At 37.0% G+C, this 21713-nt stretch overlaps 1 protein-coding gene across 3 annotated transcripts in view; it reads right to left on the bottom strand.

Annotated features, from left to right (window-relative positions):
• TTLL11 (tubulin tyrosine ligase like 11) overlaps window positions 1-21713 on the bottom strand; it is a 266874-nt gene that overhangs the window by 228579 nt on the left and 16582 nt on the right. For all 3 annotated transcript variants that reach the window (XM_043982074.1, XM_043982076.1, XM_043982075.1), the window contains exon 2: window positions 6356-6452. In XM_043982074.1, coding sequence (XP_043838009.1) covers window positions 6356-6452 — 97 coding nt within the window. The remainder of the gene's footprint in view (window positions 1-6355; window positions 6453-21713) is intronic.

Consider the following 21713-nt stretch of genomic DNA (forward strand, 5'->3'; position numbering starts at 1 on the left):
GACTCTCTTCTAAACCCTCTGTAATTGGAGTTCTGACCCAATTACTCAGCTGAAACTACTTTCTCCAGAGTTACCAGTGATCTTCTAATAGTCAAATCTAATGGTCATGCATTTGGATGTCTCTGCAGCATTTGACACTTGACAATATTGTCCTGAATCCCCTTTTCCTCTCTGGACTTTTATCACTATTATGTCTTGGTTCTCTTATCTGTATGACCACTACTTCTCAGCCACCTGTACTTGATCTTCATATTGTTCCACCAACTGTAGGTGTCCCCCAAGGCTCTGTTCCTTTCTCTTCATACTCTCTCATTTGGTGATCTAATCAGTTCTCACAGGTTCGATTATCATCTCTATGCAGATGATTCCAAGATTTTTTTTTTCCTAGCTCTAATGTGCCTTCTAAATTCCTGTTCCACATTGCCAACTGCCTTAATGGACATTTTAAACTAAATAACCCATAGGCATATTAAGCTAAATATATCCAAAAAAGAAATTGTCTTTCTCCCAAAATTCACTCCTCCTCTAAATTTCCCTATCACTGGCAAGGGTATTACCATCCTTTCAGTCACACAGTTTCACAACTTCAATGTCATCCTTGATTCCCCTTATTCTCATACACCATTTATCCAACCAGTGGCCAAAATTTATAAATTCTTTCTCTAGAATAGGGATTCTTAATCTGGGATTTGTAAATTTATTTTTAATAATTTGATTATTAAATTCCAATGTAATTGGTTTCCTTTGTAATTCAAAACATTTTATGCATTTAAAAGCATTATTCTGAGAAGGGGGCCAGAGGCTTCACCAGATTGTCAAAGGGGATTCATGACCCAAAAACGGTTAAAAACCCCTGCTTTGGAATTTCTCTTGCATCCACCCCCTTCTCTCCACTCACAGTTACCAACCTACTACAGGCCTTCATCAGCTGAACTGTTACAGTAGCCACCTAATTAGACTGCCTCCCTCAGGTCTCTTGTCACTCCAATACATCCTTTCCACAACTGCCAAAGTGATCTTCCTAAAGCATAGGTCTGACCATGTTATTCCCCTGCTCAGTAAACTCAGTGGCTCCCCATTATCTCAAGGATCAAATATAAATTCCTTAGTTTAGCATTTAAAGCTCTTCACAACCTTGCCCTTTCCTATCTTTCTAGTCTTAACCCATTATTCCATTCCATGAAACTCTACAATCCAATGATACCAGACTACTTTGCTAATCCCCATCTAAGGTACTCCACCTTCCATCTCCCATCTCCCATCTCCCATCTCCATGCCTTTGCCCTGCCTGTCCCCCAATCCCTGGAATGTGCTCTCTCTTAACCTCTACTTTATAGAATCATTGGTTTCTTTTAAGACTGAGCTCAAATACCATCTTCTTTAGGAGGCCTTTTCCAGGCCTTTAAGAGGCCTTCACCCAGCAGCTAGTGTCTTCTTACTAAGGATACCTTCCATCTACTCTGTAATTCTCTTGGATGTACCAATTTATGTGTGTGCATATGTACATGTATTTATTATATACACACATATATGTATTATATACACATATATGTGAATGTGCAAATATACGTGTATGTATACATACATCTCGTACATAACACACTACTTAATATATATAAAAAGCAATAAATGGTTGTTGATTGATTGATCCTTCGACCACAGAGCAATCACATTCTCCACCATACCACAATAGCTCTTAATGAGTAAACAAGAGGTTCAGGCAAAGAGCCATAAAACATTTGAGAAAGCTGAAGAAGTGTAAGATATATCAGGGAAGGCTTCATAGTAGAAGGATCACCTGATCTGGGCCAAAATAAAAGGAGGAACGTTATCAGACATAGTGAAGTGTGGTATCATGGAAAGAACATTGAACTTGGATTCAGAGGACCTAGGTTCTGATTCCAGCTCACATATTTACTATGTGAAAAAGAGTAAGTCATTTAACCTTTTTGAGCTACAGTAACTATATTTGTCAAATGAGGATAATAATATTTGCATCTATCTACCTCAGAGTAGTTATAGGGAAAGTACTTAGTAAGCTTTTAAAAAGTAAATATCAATTTGAGTTATTAAGAAAATAACAATGAGGAAGTTGAGAGCAGGAGTGGGAAAGAGTTCATTTTCCCATAGCTAAAATGTTTTTTAAAATAGTGATTAACTTCTAGAACAGGTCAACTTAATCCATAATAGTAGTTGAACTACAATTCTCATAGTAGCATTGTATAGTAGCAAAGTATCATGTAAATAAACCATTATTTTTTTTTCTTGGTGAGGCAATTGGGGTTAAGTGACTTGCCCAGGGTCACCCAGCTAGTCAGTGTCAAGTGTCTGAGGCCGGATTTGAACTCAGGTCCTCCTGAATCCAGGGCCAGTGCTCTATCCACTGTGCCACCTAGCTTCCCCTTATTTATAATATTTATAAAGGACTTACAACTAAACTATTAGAATACAACTAATTTATAAGTTGGGAATGACTCTTGGATTTTCTAAAAGCAAGGTACATTTAAAACAGATTTTTTTTCAAATAAATAGTTTTACTTTAGAATCATCCATCAAGATATGACGCCAGTTTTATATAAATCAGCAGTCCATAGAAATTAATGAACTATGATGTGATAACACAAATACACTGATTGCTATATGTGGATGCAAAAACTCTGTTTACTCAATATGCAAAGTATTTGCCCTTACCTGGACTTTCCATTGGAAATAACTATCAGAGAAAGAAAATTTTTGGTGGATACAGTTTTAGAATATTTGAATATGTGGGTAATTCATAAAGTTTATTCAGAAAATGTCTTAACTGGAAGGGACCTTGGGAAATAGAATGTGTAGAGCTCCCTCTTCAACACTGAGATTTTTTCAGCCTCAGTAACTGACATGAACTAGCTTCAGTAACAGGTGCATTATCTAAGAGAGGTTGTATTCAAGAGCCAGTACCCATTACTGGCAGGAATTCATGCATTTTTTTAAACTTCACCCTTAAAAGTGTTACTTTCAGGTGAGAGTAAACAAGAGTGGTATCAGATTTGTTCTGCACAGCACCAAGAGACAGACCAAGGAAGCAAGACGCACTGCAGAAAGGCAGAATTCAATGGTCAATGGGAAACTTCTTAACAATGGAAGTCCCTAGGGGGCAGATAGGTGGCACAGTGGATAAAACACTGGTCCTGGATTCAGGAGGACCTGAGTTCAAATCTGGCCTCAGATGCTTGACACTTACTAGCTGTGTGACCCTGGGCAAGTCACTTAACCCTATTGCCCTGCCCCCCCCAAAAAAAAACAACAACAAAAAAAAAACAATAAAAGTCCCAGAAGTGGAAAGGATTATCCCAGGCCTACTGTGTACCTGACATTGTGCTAAGAACTAGGTATACAAAATTTTTAAAATAGTTTCTGACGAAGAGATAGCACATACATTTGTGAGCTCTCCTGGACTGTTTTGTTGTTGTTCAGTCATTTCAGTCATGTCCAGCTCTTCATGACCCCATTTGGAGCTTTCTTGTCAAAGATACTGGAGTGGTTTGCCACTTCCTTCTCTAGCTCATTTTACAGATGAGGAAACTGAGACGGGGTTTAGTAACTTTCCCAGGGTCACACAGCAAGTAAATGTCTGAGGCCAGATTTGTACTCCAGAAGTAATCTTCCTGAGTCATCTTCCTGCCTCCACGTCTGGCATTATCCACTTGGAGAACAGGCAACTCCTTATCAGTGATCATAGGATTGTGGACTAGAAGCTTCAGTGTACATAATTTTTAGTTTTTGTATTATAGAAATAATATGAGACTTAATTTTTTGTTTCCTCACAACAATCGTGTGATATAAGTAGCATTATCATGGATGATTACAAAAAGCCAGCATGAATTTATCAAGAAACAGACAACTAAAGAAACCTGATTTCATCTTCTGACTGGGTTATAGAACTAACATATCAGGAGAATTGTTATTCTGTTGATAATAGTTTACCTAGATGGTTACCTAACTAATCTAGATAATCTAGTCTACCTGGATTTACTTAACTGCTGATATAGTTTACCTAGATTTTAACAGAACATTTGGTAAATTATCTCGTCCAATTCTTGTGGAAAGGATGAAGAAATGTGAGCTAGATGATAGTATGTGGAGATTCATTTAGAACTGATTGGATGTCCATAACCAAAAAAGCAATTGTTAAAGGCTTAATGTCAATTTGACAAGAGTACCACAATGATCTGTGTTTGACGTTGTGCTGTTTAATATTGTTCTCAATGATTTAAAAGTTTAGATGACATGCTTATTAAAATTGTAGATGGTGAAAATTTGGGAGAAATAGCTAACCCACTGGATGACAAAATCAAGATCCAAAAGAATCTTGACAAGCAAGAACATGGGGCTAAATCAAGTATGATGAAATTCAATAGGGACAAATGCAAAATTGTATATTCAGGTTAAAAAAAAATAAATTTCACAAGTACAGGGAAAAAAGAGGCCTAGTTAGATATCAGTGTGAAAAGTTCTGGAAGATTTTAGTGGACAATAAACTCACTATGAGTCAACAATGTGCAGGGGCTACCAAAAAGGTAATGCAATATTGGACTTCATTAAGAGAAGCATAGTATTCAGGACTGGAGAATTAATCATCCTGTTATACTCTAAGCTGGTCAGATCACATTTGGAACACTCTTCTGGTCACCACAGTTTAGGAAGGACTTTGATAAACTAAAGAGCTTTCAGAGGTGGGCAACCAAGAAAGGGAAGGACCTTGAGTCCATGTTGTATGAGGACTGGTTGAAGGAACCAGGGGTGTTCAACCTGAAGAAAAGACTTAGGAGGGCATAATAGTTGTGTTTGAATATCTAAGGAGCTACTACATGAAAAAAGAAATCATGTTTGTTCTCTTTGGCCTCAGAGGGCAAAACTAGGAACAATGGATAGAAGCTACAAGGAAGCAATTTTATACTTGAGGTAAAAAAAATTCTTAACAAAGAGAGCCACCAAAAGCAGAATGGGCTATGTCAAGAGTTACTGGGTTCCCCATTATTGAAGGTCTTCAAAGAGAGACTGGATGACACTCATCAGGTATGTTCTAGTGAAGATTCTTTTCAGGCATTAGTTGAAATAGAAGGTCACTAAGTTCCTTTCGAAATCAAAAATTCTGTTTACCATTTTACAGATGAGGAAGATGTAGCTCCAAAAAGCCAGGAAATCTTAGGATTTAAATTTAAAAGGGACCTTAGAGATCATCAACTTCAATTCCCTCATTTTATAGATGAAGACATTTAGGCTCAGAGAATTTCAGTGACTTGCCCAGGGTCCCAAACATTGTAATGAAAAGAACTAGAGGGGCAGCTAGGTGGCGCAGAGGATAAAGCACCAGTCTTGGATTCAGGAGGACCGTTTACTGGCTATGTCAAATTAAGGCATGACAGTTAACTTCTCTAGGCCTCAGTTTCCTCATCTGTGAATGAAGGAAGGTGATAGTCAGGCTGTTTCCTGATAGGGATTGTCCTAATTGCTCTAAGGCCCTAAGGTCCCTCCTAGCTGTAAATCCTAAGATTAGATGATACCTATGACCCTTTCATTACTGTTGTTTAATTGCTTTAGTAAGGTCTGACTTTTTGTGACCCCATTTGAGGTTTTCTTGGCAAAGATACTACAATGATTTGCCATTTCCTTCTTTAGGTCATTTTACAGATGAGGAAACTGAGGCACAGAGTTAAGTGATTTGGCCAAGGTCACACAGCTAATAAGTGTCTGAGGCTGGTCTTCCTGACTGCAGGCCTGGTATTCTATCCACTACACCACCTTGCTGCCTGTACCCATGATCTTAGATCTGAACTTCAGTTTTTTCCTCTCTAAAATAGGCATAATTATAAGTCCCACTACTAACCACATAGGGAGGTTAAAAGCCACATGTTATTTCTATGATTCAAAAGGTAAAAATCATTCCCGTATAGAGTGACATCAGGCCAGTACTGTTTGCCTTTCATAATCATAGCCTCTCAACTATGAAAGCCTTAGTGTTTTATAACCTGATAATATCACTGATCACACTTCTCTCCCAAAGTAAACTGATAACAGCTTGGATATTCTATATGCTAAGATTCTTCCCGGTTTTAACTCTGGATGTTTTTTATTCTCAGGTCCATTTCACTTTTACATTCTTTACTCTATGTTCACAGTGAAATTAAACCAGGTACAATTCATCTTTTTGTGTTTCTGAGCTTCTAGTCTATGAAATCTTATATTAAGTTCACCTCTTTTCCAAGATAGCATGATTCCATTTGAGAATCTACAAGTTTGAGTTTTGAGATCTGCCATGTTTTTGTTGATACGCTTACGAAACCTCTTAAAGAATAACAATGCCAGCTGGTACCTGGGAACTTGTTCACTTGACCTGAGAGTATGTCACTATCGTGAAAGGAAACTCCATGCCAGTAGATATCACAGGGCAAGCGACGACCAAAGGGAAACTGGAAGAAATAGAAATAACAACAAAAAAAATTAGGCTAACTCATTCTATCCCCATGAACTTTTAATTACAATTAAAGGTTCAGGTAAATCTGATAGTGGGAAAGTTCAATACCAATACGCTTTCATCTACGTTGGTTGTTTTTCTCTTGAAGATCAAGAAGATAAAGGGTTTTTTTTGTTTGTTTGTTTGGTTGGTTTTTTTGAAGATAAAGTTTTAAAACCTGGTTATATTCTGTCTCCTATTTCTTTTAATTGTTTCATTGCATAAATTCTTTTTCCCAACTATACTATTTCTCATGGAGAATGGAAACCAACCTCACATTTCTTTGGTATTACACCATAGAAGGCACAGGATTAACATTTGTTGAATTCTATAACTAGCTAGCTTTAAAACCTCAAGCAAGTCATTTCCCCTCTCTCACTTCCATTTAAAAAGGGATACAATTAGATGCTATCTAAGGTCCCTTCCAACTTTAACATTCTAAATTCTCTGTTCTAGCATTAAATGTTTAAAGATCTTTTCTATCCATCATTCTATTTTCTATGTTCATACTGAAATTACACTGTCATTTGTTCTTTTTATGTTTCCGAAATTCTAGTCTCTGTAATCTTTAGTGATTTATATCTTTTAAGTTCAACATTCTCCCAAGGTAGACTGATGGCAGCTTCAGAATTCTATTTTCTAAGATTACCTTCTTGTTCTAACAACCTATGCTCTAAAATTTTGTCTTCGAAGGTTCCTTACAGCTTTTGCATTCTGTTGTCATACAAGTTTGGGACACGTAAAGTTAAAGCTAGGAGGAATACTTAGTTACACCTTCATTTTACAAATCACAAGAGAATAGATTTAGAGCTAGAAAGAACCTTAGCTGTAATTTAGTACAATTCTCTCATTTTACAGGTGAGAAAACAAAGGCCTGTGAATTCACCAACAAAATACAGCTATTAAGCAGAAGAACTAGGACTCAAAATTACATCTCCAAGCTCCCAGACTAATACTCTTTCTACTATTCTATGCTGCTTCCTCAAGCATCCCAAATTGAAAAAGAGATAAAACAGAATCACACCTTTTAAATAAATTATATTAATTTAAAAGGCATCACAAAACAAGACATATGTTATACATTTTATAGGCATCAGCAACTTGCCATTTATAATTTGTACCGTTTTCAATCATTTTATTTTGCATCAAATGGGCTGTAGGTTATTCATTCAGAAGACACCATAAAAAAAGAAGAAAACATATGTCATTTTCTTCCAGCTGTTAAATGTTGTCATTTAGGAAAGGGAAAACAAACCAAAAAGCCAATATTCAACCTGAATCACTTTATTAAAGCCTTAAAGTTTACAAGGCACTGTGCTTAATACTAAAGATATAATGACAAAAGACAATGAAAACAAAAAACAAACAAAGGGGCAGCTAGGTGTCCAGTGGATAAAGCACTGGCCCTGGATTCAGGAGTACCTGAGTTCAAATCTGGCCTCAGACACTTGACACTTAGCTGTGTGACCCTGGGCAAGTCACTTAACCCCCATTGCCCTGCAAAAACAAAAACAAAAACAAAAGACAATGAAGAATCATCCCTCAGGGAATTTACAATCTGATAAGGTAGGGGTTATGAGGACACAAGTATACAAAATATAATACAGGCTTTCTCCCAAGTGCCACTCTAGCTCCTCTTGTCCATTCCCTTGTGCCCTCTGGACCCCATTCCATCCAAACATCCCTTAATTCTTCACCTTTCCCTCCCATGCACCTTCATTTCTGGCTCTTAGGAACCTATGTCCCATCAGAAGACACTACTTCCCTGGCCATCCTTTCTGGCACTAGATATTCCTTACCACATGCCCTTGCCCCCCAAAATAGTGGAACAAAAGTGTGAATAGCCATAGCCTTCCTTACTTCATGATCCTCTCTCTGCTGCTATCACTTGACAACCTCTCATTTGAAATTGACTCTATCCACTTTTATCAGATTTGGGTAGCAATTATCTATTGTCTCAAAGATCCTATCACTTCCTTTCTTGGTTCTTCAGTAGCTGAATGTAGAGAGAAGTGAGCAGAGACAGGATACTGCTTTACAAGATAACTGTAATAATATAATGGAAAACAACTTTGAAGCCTGCAGAACTCTGATCAATGTATTCCTCTCTCATCCACCCATGGGACTTCAATATATGTAATGATGTTCCCTCAAGCACCCTGGCCTCAATTCCTAACTTCCTCAACACCTATTACTTATAAGTTCACTTCATTTTATGTGAATGTTCAAACTCTTTCTATCATCATTACCTATAAATGTTCCACTTCCATGTCCAAGAATTTTGAAATCCCTCTATACAACAAGAAACTCCTATCATTTCATCTCTCCTTGTATCTCATCCCTAAATCTATTCTTTATCCTCACCAAGACCTCCAGTTCCTTCTTCTCTTAATGCTTTCCCAGGCCATCAACTCCTCCTCTGGCTTCAATTTCCCTACTTCCTGGTCTTGACCCTGTGCCTAACCAACATAGTAGTATCCTCTACTTTTGAATCCCTTGGCTCCTGTTTTATCCTGGCTCATGCCTTGCCAAATCCCAACCTTATGCAATACTCGTGTGAATGGCCTTAATTTTTTCAGTAAAATATGAGGCAAGGCTCTCACCTGAAAGGAAGAGGGAGAGGTAGCAATGGTAGGTTTGAGGAGGATGAAAAGGACCGGAAGAGCCATAGTGGTGAGTAGAACAGTAAGTTAACTAGGGATGCATAGAAGGATTGCATAGTATAAAGATCCAGTTAAGGTTATATAACAAATTTATAGTGGACCCAGTCAGAATGGTTACATGATTTTGTTCATTTTCATTCAGCAGCACATGTGTAAGAATAAAGGCAGTAGGGTGGTAGTAATCCATGGCAGAGGCCTGGCAGGGAGTAATCGGTGATATGATAAGGAGCAAGGGACTCAAGAGAAGAGGACAGTGTAATTTTAACTGGTTCACCTAAGGGTCAAGAAACTAAAAGGAGAGTGTAGCTACTGTATGGGGTGATGATCTGGAAGAGAATTGAGGGATTGAGGATTTGCAAGTCACAGCATAGATGAAAAGCAGGGATTGGGATTAAAAGAGAGAGAGATATGGGAAATCATCAGATTGTGATCAAATAATGGAATTTCATAGTTCATGAACATGAAGATGGAACATTTATGGTGGATGGCAAAATCAAGAGCATGACCATCATTATGAATGGCTAAGGTGGGAAGGAGCAGGTCATAGGAAATGAATAGGTTGAGGAACTAGGAGATGTGGTCTTTGAGGGAGTGTCAATCTGTATATTGAAGTCCCCCAGTATGAGGGCAGAATTTGGGAAGGAAAGAAAGATTGTGAGCCAGAAACTGAACTTGTTCAGGAAGGAAGAAGAGTGTCCTAGAAGTCTTTAGACAACAGTTACTAGAACTTTGATTGTGTGGGAGATACAGAGAATATAAACCTCAAAGAAGGAGAAGTTACTGAGTAATATGGTAGGGGAGGACCTGGAATAGAGTAAGGAACGAATGATATTCCAACTTCCCCACTTCCAATAAGTCAAAGGGAATAAGTGAAAGTGTAGCCAATGCTGGAAAGAGCAGCCAGAAAGGTTGTGTCACCAGAAGGGAGCCAGGTCTTAGTGGCAGCCAGAAGGTGGAAGTGAGTTCACTGACAAATGGTCAAAGGATATGAAGAGACAGCTTTCAGAAGAAAATAAGAGATATCAAAGTCACATGAAAAAAATGCTCTAAAATCACTATTAGAAAAATGAAAATTAACTCTGCAGTACCACCTCATACCTATCAGATTGGCTAATATGACAGAAAAGAAAACAGACAAATATTGGAGGGGAATATGGAAAAATTGGGACACTAATGCACTCTTGGTGGAGTTGCAAGCTAGTCCAACCATTCTGAAGTACAATTTGGAGCTATATTCAAAGGGCTATAAAACTGCATACCCTTAGATACAGCAATACCACTAATAAGTCTGTATCCCAAAGAGACAAAAGAAAAGGGAAAAGGACCTATATGTACAAAAATCTATAGTGGATCTTTTTGTGGTGGCAAAGAATTAGAAATTGAAGAGATGCACATCAATTGGGGAATGACTGGACAAGTTATGCTATAAGAAATGACAAACAGGATGATTTCAGAAAAACCTAGGAAGACTTATGTGAACTGATACAAAGTGAAGTGAGCAGAATGAGGAAATCATTGTACAAAGTAACAGCAATATTATAAAATGATCAACTATGAAAAATTTTGCTACCCTGATCAAAGACAATGATCCAAGACAATTCCAAAGGACCCGTGAAGAAAAATGCTATCTGCCTCCAGAGAAAGAACTGATAAAACTCTGAATGCTGCTTGAAACATACTTTTTTCACCTTCTTTACATTTCTTACTGTTCATTTTATTATTTTTTTTGCAACATGGCTAATATGGAAATATGTTTTGCTTGACCTTACATGTAAAATTCACATCATATTGCTTGCCCTCTCAATGCCTGAAGGGAGAGAGTGAATTAGAAACTAAAAAATAAAAATAATGAATGTCCAAAATAATAAATATTGTTTTTAAAAGAAACTACACCCAAAATGTCACTAAACTATGCATACTCTTTTTGACTCAGAAACACTACTACTAGGGCAACACCCCTAGAGTGGTCAAAGATAGAATGAAAGGACTCATATGTACAAAAGTATCTACATCAATACTTATTGTCAAAGCAAAGATTTGAAAACAAAGAGAGTACCTATCAATTAGGAAATTACTATATTGGCATGGTATGCAAATGGTATATGAATGTAACAGAATATTATTGTGCTATAAGAAACAACACAGAAGAGGGGTTCCAAGAAACTTAGGAATGCTTGTATGAACTGATGTAGAGAGAAGTGAGCAGAGACAGGATACTGCTTTACAAGATAACTGTAATAATATAATGGAAAACAACTTTGAAGCCTGCAGAACTCTGATCAATGTAGTGACCAATCATGACTTCAGAAGCCTGATTATGAAAAATGCTTCCTGCCTCTTGGCAGAGAGATAATGGACTAGAGGTGCTGAATGAGACCTTTAGGTATAGCTCATATGTTTGTTTTGATTATACTTATTTGTTATAAGGAAAAACATATTTTAGTGAAACATTTAAAAATACACAGAAGGAGAAGATTCAGAATTTAGACAAGGAGAACAGTTTTGTTACTATCATGTTAAACTTAATATGAATTTTAAATTTATGTATAAGTTCACAATTTCAAATACAATCTTCTTATGTTCTTTGTATATCAAAAGTACATGTTTGTTCATGTTTATTAAATTCATAATAAAAAATTTTAAGTAAAAATATTTCGGAACTCCTCACCATTATGAGGTATCATAAAAATTATAGGGAAATCTGCCTCTCTGAGTGCTGATGGGAAAAATACTGAACTTGGAATTGAGACCTAGGTTCCAGTTGTGTCTCTGGATGTAAAATGTTGTAGTAGCTAGAGTAAGTAATTTTCCTTCTCTTGACCTCAGTTTCCTCATCTTTAAATTGGAAGATAAAACCAGATTATCTATGTCTAGCTTTCCTTCCAGGTCTAATATTTTTGAAAAGGAAACTCCAAGACAAAAAGGTACGGTCAGTCTATGCCAAATGAAATATGAGCATCAAAAGGAAATTGTTGCCCATTCTCTTGCCTGAAGATAAACCACATTCTTAAATTTTCTTCTATGTTTCCTACTTTGTGGCTTACCAACTTTCCTTTTCCAAGGTAGTTCCCCATTAATAAGAATTACAAATATACATTCATCCTTAGTCTTTATACTATGCCTCAAATACTATATTTTACTATGTAGTCTCATTTTTTATTTCATGCTTTTCAATTATCTCTACTTTTTAAAATCTAAGTACATATTGTCATTCTGAGCTATTTAAAATAAAATTCGAATTTGCTTTCGTGTGTAAGGGGCTAAAATTCTAGCTATACCATCTAAAATCTAATGAGTGGTCACCAATAAATTATAAACTTTAGCAAGAGTATTTAAGTGTTTAAGTATTTATTAAAGAGCATTAGGATCAGGGAAAAAGGTAAAAATCTAACTATTTCTAAGAGACCCCATCATCCGACCTGCCATGGTGAGGTCAGGAACAAAAAAGACCCAATGCTTCCTCCTTCCTCCCAGAAGCCTCCTGTGAAACTGGGAACATCCCCCATACACACACACACACATACACACACACACACACACACACACACACACACACACACACACACACACACCCCTCCAAGCTAATTGGCTGGTATCTTTGATAGATGGTACCCACAAGCAAACATCACTTCCTGATGCCAAGGACCTGACCACATGGCTTGCCCTCAGATGCTTTCTCCTCATGGCAGAGCTTTCCTACATGTGATTTAAATGATTAACAATGATAATTTTCCACAACTGTCACAAATCATGCAATAGTATATATATCATTATTTATGCTTGAGAGAAAAATATATGCTTATGAAAACAGACACTTTTGTGTTATGTTAAAGCCCATGTTCAGAAATTGGTGCATTTACAAACTGGCCAAAAGATGGGAAATGACTTATTCTAGCACCTATAATATGTTTCTGCCAGAGACAAAATTAAGAGCTGCCAAATGCACAGATAACCTTAGTTTTTTAACTTAATGCTTTTTAAATTCATTTTATTATTTTAGCATTAAGTTCAAAAACAGTATGTTCAAAGAGTTAATTCAGAAAACAAACTTTAACAGTGATTTTTAAAATAAAATAATTTTCAAAACTTTATAGTGAATTCAAAACACATTGAGACTTTTATTAACCTTACTAAGTTTTTAAAAATCCACTGCTTTGCAAACCGAATTATAAACACATACATGTACATATATGTATATATTTTATTATAGCCTGGTATACTGATGCCCTAGTTATTTACCTTCCTTTCTCAAGGACTTCAGTGCCTGGCTCACTACTTCACTTCCCCTCCTCCTCAACTCCTGCTCTTATACCAGGGAACTTTAACATCTACATAGATGCTCCCTTAGACTCTTCAACCTCCCAATTCTTCAGTTTCCTTAAATACTAAGACCTACTTACTCCATTCCATCTCAACCACATATAGGGATAGATGGTCACACATTAGATATCACCATAATCCACAAGTGTTCCACTTCCAACAACCTATTATTCTCTCTCTCTAAGGAGAGAGAATGGAAACTCTAGTCATTATTGAATGTTAGAGATAGAAGGGATACCTTAGAGATGATCTAGTCCAGCTCCCTCCTTTCATAGATGAAAAAACAGGTCCAAAAAAAGAGAAGTGACTTGTTCAACATCACAAAGTTAGTTGGCTAGAATCATGTCTCCTAGACCAATCAAGAGTACTTTCCACTATATTCTTATTGCCTCCCTGACAAAAGGTCTTGGAAAGACTCCAGTAATGAAACTATTGAGTCAGTGTTTGGGATTTTATATATATATATATATATATGAATCAGCATAAATGGCCTGAATAACCCAATATTTTGGTTAAAAGTTTAAGGCAACTGATAAAGCAATGAAACCTAAAGTAATGATCATACATATAATAATAATAATAGCTGATATTCATATAATCCTTTATGGTTACAAATCACTGTTACATCCATTATTTCATTCAATCCTTATAACAGCCCTGTGAGCCAGGGAGGGTAGGGACACAGATACCCATTTTACACATCAAGATATGGAGATTCATAAAGATCAATTATCCAATCTCATACAACTTGTAAATGGCAATATGCATTTAAACTCAGACCTTCTAACACATAGGGACACAAAAGTTAGAGCTAGAAGAACTTTGGGAATCATCTAGTCCGGCCTCCTTACTTTATACATGAAGAAAACCTAAAGGGTTGGAGTAACCTGAGCAGGATCACATATATAAAGAACACATCCCAGTTTCAAACTCAGATTTTCTGATTCCAAATCTCATGCCATTTCCACTACACTGTAGTGCAAACCTCACATCTTCTCATTCAAAAACAAATGTAATCTTTTTTAAGGTAACTGAATACCCACACTTACCTCAAACAAAGACAGTTAATATTATAGCCCTTAGGAAGAAGGCTATGGAATGGTAAATATAAAATATTATCTCTAGATAGTTTGAATTTGATTTAATTTTGCATCTTACTCATCAATAAAGTTGAAATATATCATTGGTTGCTTAATGGAGCTGCAAGCAATGAGGCCTTTATTAAATATCAGCATGATATTTATGAAAATGATAATGTTAATGAAACTGGTACACAAATCTTTCCCTATTGCTTTGTTAATGCAAGATTGCTACTTCTCCCTAATGTCTAAATCACTCCCTAGGTATAAGGTAGGTGCCAAGGGAAGGTGTAGAATCACAAGAACACTGAAATGCTAAGCTAAATGGTCTCTTAGGGACCTGAAAGACTCAATGTTCCTCCCTAATCACCTAACTTATTAGCAAAGACTGACATAGTCCCCAAGAATAATAGAGCCCAGTGGGCCCAATTCTTTTCCTCACATTTTAGCCCCTACTTCATTCCTCTGCTAGAGTGAAGCCTGTACATGTTAACCATACTGGGACTGTTTATCAATAGGTTTATTTTACATTAGTATTTTCACCACAGCCACACATCCCTAGATGAGAGTATGAGCATTGTGGTTTGATAATAGAATTATTACTTGCCCTATGTTCTAACATTCTATATTATAATACAGTCTCCTATATCTTTATCATTCTATGTGCTGGGAATCCTTTACAGATTGACATTCCAGGTTGGCCAAGATATCTCAAAATCTAGTCATCTTTTGTTCTAACTTTGTATAATCTAAGATTTCCTCTAGCTTTCACATTCTATAATTCAAGTAATACAAAACTGTTCTACTGGTGTGTTCTCAGCAACAACTTTATTGATCAGACTTTGGAATGGCATAATAGGCCAATGCCAGAAAGTTTATAGGCCTCTGGTGGAAGGGAAAGGGAAGAACATAAGGAAATGATATCTTGGGTAGAGAATAATGTAAATCTTGAAGAACAATTTTTAATTCAGCAAACAGATCATAGGTCTTCAAAGAGGTGATAGGTATGGTATTCCTGGACCTTCAGTGGATCTGCTATTCTTGGGTTAATCGGCCTAATGATTTGTTTATGCACTAGAACATCATAAACAACCCCCTGCATAATTCATTAACATTTATAGCTAGTATATTCTACAGAAATTAGGTGGAGAGGTGTGGAGAAATGGATGGACACAAAATCATGAACTTGGAAAATCTACAATCCAAATAGTTTAGGCCTACAAAGCAAGCCTATAAATGAGCTACGGGATTAAAGTAAAAGGGAAGATCAATGTGGAAACCTGTTTAAATGGCAAATAACATAAACCAAAGAAATACAAAGATCTTAGAAATAGAATATAACAACGGTATACTATCACTGATTACAAGTGTCAGTAACAGAAGAGCTATTGCTTAGAGTCACAAAAAATTAGATGTAGCTGTGAAAGAGCCCTTCAGGATAATCTGATCCAATCCCTTTATTTTATAGATGAGAAAACTGAGGGCCAATGTGGTTAAGTAGTTTCTATCCTCTACCTATACCAGAATCATGGATTTGGAAAAGACCTTACAGGTTACCTCTAAATTTAATTTCTCACTCAATACAGGAACCCCACCCCACTTCTACAACTCAATGAGAAGTCATCCAGATTTGGCTTCAACACCTCCAATGACAAGGAATTCACTCCTATTTGGACATTTTATCCCACTTTCAAACGATCTAATCATTAAAAAATTCTTACTTATATTAAGCCAAAATATGCCTTTCCGATTCCACCCATTAATCCTAGTTCCAACTGCTGGGGCAATATAGCCTAAGGTTACAAGACTAGTAAGTGATAGAACCAAGACTTAAACCCAGGTCTCCTGACAAAGGACAAATTAAAAAGTATGGCATGGTCCTGTAATGGTAGGAAGAGTACTAGAGCTCAGAATGAGCTGAGGCTTATAGGAAAAGATAAGACAAAGAGGATTTTTTTTCTGTTTAAAATCTATATTGGGAAAAGAGAAAGATCAAAGAAGGGAGTAGTACAATTTGTGTGAATAGAAATATAACTGACAAAAGACAAGGATAATTGTTTAACTCTTATTTTACTTCTGTTTTCTCTGCCTAGGAGAATGATCTTTGGTCTGGAAAGCATAGAGTAAATGTGCCCAATAGTGAAGTTGATCCTCAAAATAAATAAGGAGATAGTAAGAAAAGCACTCAGTGACTCCTTAGGAATTCAAGTTGTATCATCAGATGCTGAAAGAACTAACAGATGTGTTCACTAAGCCTCTGTCAGTGATATCTGAAAGACTGGAGAAGAGGAGGGTCACCACCTCACTAGAAAAGGGGAACTTTTTCTAATTTTCAAGAAAGCAAAGAAAATGAAGCCTAAATGATTTTTGTTCCTGATGAAATTCTTGAATGTATCATTTAAAAAATAATAAACTTCTAAAAAAAGGTAGCAGTAATTATGAAAAAACTCCATTATGACTTTATCAAGAATAAGTCACACTAAATTAACCTTTTTTCACTTATTGACAAAAGTCAATTAAGGGAATACTGGAGATATAGTTTTCCTAGAAGGAATCCTGAACCGAATTTGAATTCAGGGGCATTTTACTTGTATTATTTGGTGTGGTAGTAAACAAGGATAGAAAATTCAGTATTGATTGATTGAGACAGACAAAAGCTAACTGAGGAGAAATGAGCAAGCATTTGAAGAAATTAGTCATTTCAGTAAACAAGTACTTTCCAACAAAGTCAAAATCTCCTGGGGAAGATGAAACTAGTAAACATAACAAATTCTGCAAGGACCTTGAAATGACAATGAAATAACCACAAGAAACTCCAGAATGGTTCAGAACAATTAGAGGAACAAGGAAAGATACCAAAGAATAAAGACATAAATTAGAGATCTAAAAGAAGAAATCAGTAAGTCTGATAAAATACTAGAGAAGGTAGAACAAAAGACAAAAACACTGTAATTTTAATGTGAAAAATGCAGACAGAAAGAAAAATAATGGAACAAAATTTTTAAAAAACAAGATTTTAAGGCCCTATGAGGGTTTTACAAAAATCTTGAGCTTGAAGATAGTATATGAAGAGATAATCTGAGATAACCTGGCATTATAATAGGTCTTTCTCTTTTTTTAATCAAGAAAAAGAAAACCTAAATAAAAGAAAGTCATGTAATTCTACAGGAAAAAAATGTCCACAGACATTATTACAAGATACCAAAGTCCACTAGGGCAGCTAGGTGGCACAGTGGATGAAGCTCCAGCCCTGGATTCAGGAGAACCTGAGTTCAAATCTGGCCTCAGTAAATCTGACATTTACTAGCTGTGTGACCCTGGGCAAGTCACTTAAACCTCATTGCCCCACCAAAAAAAAAAAAAACAAACCACAAACAAACAAAAAAATAAGACAGCAAAGTTCAGATTGAAATAATAATATAAAAACCCCCAGGTTTGAAATACTGAAATAACAAGGAATACTGTAGTCAAACTTCAGAATACTGAAAAACAAATTCTACAAGCAACAGGAAAAACACTTTTTACCTACGAAGGAGGAATAATCAGAATAACATAATTAACCCATCATAGCAAAAAAATCAAAGGAAAAATTATATGCTGTGGCCAAGAGGAAAGAATAGTTGGCTCTCCAGAATAGCTTATCCAAAAAACTAAGCCCAAGCAATGATGAAAATAACTAAACTTTCATTAAAAGGGAAGAATTTGAATCATTCCTCCAAAGAACACAGGATGATCAGAGTATCAACTTGCAAAATAACCAAACAGCTGAAAGTAAAATAATTTCAAGTTGTAATGAAAGATTAAGAAATGAAATATTTTATCTTCATATATAGGCGAAGACTGTATGTGGTGAGGCTAATACTTCTACTTGTTTGATTTTCTCTTAAAACACATGTACAATATGACAGTGAAAAGACAAGGAAATTATTAATGAGCTTAAAGAACACAAGGAGTGAAAGATACAATGAGGAAAACCAGCAGGATAGAGGGAAGAAGATGTGAATTAATTTTTTGGCATAGAGAAAAATTGCATTCCCTCATTAAGAAATCAATATTATGGATGGTAAGATAATACAGAGGAGTACCTCTCATGGTAAAAGGAAAGGGTGAAACTAGTAATAAATAGTCAGGGCTATAGAAGAGAGATAGACAAGAGGCATTCAGTTTCTTCTTCCACTTTGGGGGTATGGGAGAATGAGACAGAACTGTGGGACAGAACAGAAAAGGGGAAGTGGAACTGGAAATATGTGCCAACAGAGGGGTAACAACTAGGCAGCAGCATGAAGTTGATCCCTCAGAGAAGGGGGTCAGTGAGACTGACTAAGGGAGATTTGGACATTTTAGGAGATCATCTTCTACAAGATGGAAACATGCTGATTCCCACTAGGGGGCAAAAAATGACTAGGTATCCAGGTTGGCAAGGCTCAGAGTTCATAGAACAGAAGTTTATAAGTTCAAAGGGAGGGTATCTTTTTTTTTGGCAGGGCAATGGGGGTTAAGTGACTTGCCCAGGGTCACACAGCTAGTAAGTGTCAAGTGTCTGAGGCCGGATTTGAACTCAGGTCCTCTTGAATCCAGGGCCGGTGCTTTATCCACTGCACCACCTAGCCACCCCCAAATTATTTTTTCTTTCTTTCTTTTTTTTTTTTTTAGTGAAGCAATTGGGGGCTAAGTGACTTGCCCAGGGTCACACAACTAGTAAGTGTTAAGTGTTTGAGGCCAGATTTGAACTCAGGTACTCCTGACTCCAGGGCCGGTGCTCTATCCACTGCACCACCTAGCTGCCCCATAAAGGGAGGGTATCTTGACGTTGAAAAGAATCATCAGCATGAGAAAAGACAAAGACCAGCTGGACTAAAGTATAAGAATATTTCCCATGCCCCATTGCCTCCATTAAGAATTGACAATCCTGAGAACATATTCTAGAAAATCCCAGGGGAGAATAAGAATAAGAAAGGAGGGGGCAGATAGGTGACGCAGTGGATAAAGCACCGGCCCTAGAGTCAGGAAGACCTAAGTTCAAATCCGGCCTCTGACTTACTAGCTGTGTGACCCTGGGCAAGTCACTTAACCCCTCTTGCCCTGCCCCACCCCCCCAAAAAAAAAAGAATAGGAAAGGAGGTAAAAGGAAAACAATGCTTGTTGAAAATTATGTTTAAAATTCACTTTAATTAAATAATCAATGGACAAGGAAGTGGGGGCGGAGTAGACAGGAAATAGAGTACAGTACAATGTATAAGAAGCATTAAAGAGCAAAAGAAATAATAATAATAGTAAACTAAGGACCTTGGGATTGGGCAGGATAATGCAATGAGGGACTTGGGACAAGTTGGGGTTTGTATAATCAAAACAAAGAGCAAAGACTAAATGATCATTTATAAGAAATATATAATAGGGGCACAGAGTCAAGATGGCAGGGAAAAGGCAATGACTTGACTGAGCTCTCTCCCCAAGACCCCTCCAAATACTTTCAAGTAATGCTATAACACAATTCCTGGAGTAGCAGAACCCACAAAAGGACAGGCTGAAATAATTTTCCAGCCAAAGACAACTCAGAAGGTCATCAGAAAAGGTCTATTGCACTGGGATGAGAGTGGAGCCTGGGCTGCGCCAGTGCAGACCCAGTCCCAGCAAACCTCCTTGGGAGCCACTGAATCAGCAGCAGCAGCAACTGCTTCTGGAACTCTTAGCCCACAGACAGTAAGGGGGTCAAACAATTGGCCAGATTATAGGTGCCTCTTTGCTAGCACTAAGACAGGACTCTGTTGTTTTGCCTATACTCTGATCCAGGTCACTGCCTTGGGTGCTGATTCCAGGCTGGGGAGGAGCACAAACACACCAGAGCTTGCAGCCACAATGGAGTGGGGACTCTGTTCATAGTTCCAGGGCAGAAAAGCAGTCTTGTGGTTGCTTGCAGACCAGAGCACAGGCCAAGAGAGTAGTAAACATATCTCTCCTTAAATCATACTACTTTGGAAGAACTCAAAACTTGCAAATCCCTAGAAGTATCTCTGAAAACAGATGCACAAACCCCCTGAAGCTTGGGACAGTGCACCCTCCACCCTGTAAGCAGTACCCTACTTTAACAAAGAATTAAAAGTCAAGAAATAGGCTGGGGAAATGAGCAAACAGAAAACAATTCTGACTACAGAAAGTTTCTATGGTCACAAGGAAGATCAAAATACACCCTCAAAAGAAGATAACAAAGTCAAAGCTCCTACATCCAAAGCTTCCAAGAAAAATACGAATTGGTCTCAGGCCACAGAAGTGCTTAAAAAGGACTTTGGGGCAGCTAGGTGGCACAGTGAATAAAGCACCAGCCCTGGATTCAGAAGGACCTGAGTTCACATCTGACTTCAGACACTTGACACTTACTAGTTGTGTGACCCTGGGCAAGTCACTTAACCCTCATTGCCCCACAAAAAAAAAAAAAAGGACTTTGAAAATAAAGAGAGGTGGAAGAAAAAATGGAAAGAGAAATGAGAGTGATGCAAGAAAATCATGAAAAAATGGTAACAGCTTGGTAAAGGAGACACAAAAAAATACTGAAGGGGCAGCTAGGTGGCGCAGTAGATAGAGCACCAGCCCTGAAGTCAAGAGTACCTGAGTTCAAATCCGGCCTCAGACACTTGACACTTACTAGCTGTGTGACCCTGGGCAAGTCACTTAATCGCAATTGCCTCACTAAAACAAAACAAAACAAAACAAAAAAATACTGAAGAAAATAACACCTTAAAAAACAGACTAGGCCAAATGGTAAAAGAAGTACAAAAAGCCAATGAGGAAAAGAATTTCTTGAAAAGCAGAACTGGCCAAATGGAAAAGAAGTACCAAAGCTCTATGAAGAAAATAACTTCTTAAAAATTAGAATTAAGCAAATGGAAGCTAATTACTTTATGAGAAATCAAGAAACAATAAAACAAAAACAAAAGAATGATAAAATAGAAGCCAATGTGAAATATCTCATTGGAAAAATAAGTAACCTGAAAAATAGATACAGGAGAGATCATTTGAAAATTATTGGACTACCTAAAAGTCATGATCAAAAAAGAGCCTGGACATCATCTTCCAAGAAATTATCAGGGAAAATTACCCTAATATTCTAGAACCAGAGGGTAAAATAGAAATTGAAAGAATCCACTGATGACCTCCTGA

This window comes from Dromiciops gliroides, chromosome 2, assembly GCF_019393635.1.
Source record: "Dromiciops gliroides isolate mDroGli1 chromosome 2, mDroGli1.pri, whole genome shotgun sequence".
Taxonomy (NCBI): Eukaryota; Metazoa; Chordata; class Mammalia; order Microbiotheria; family Microbiotheriidae; genus Dromiciops; species Dromiciops gliroides.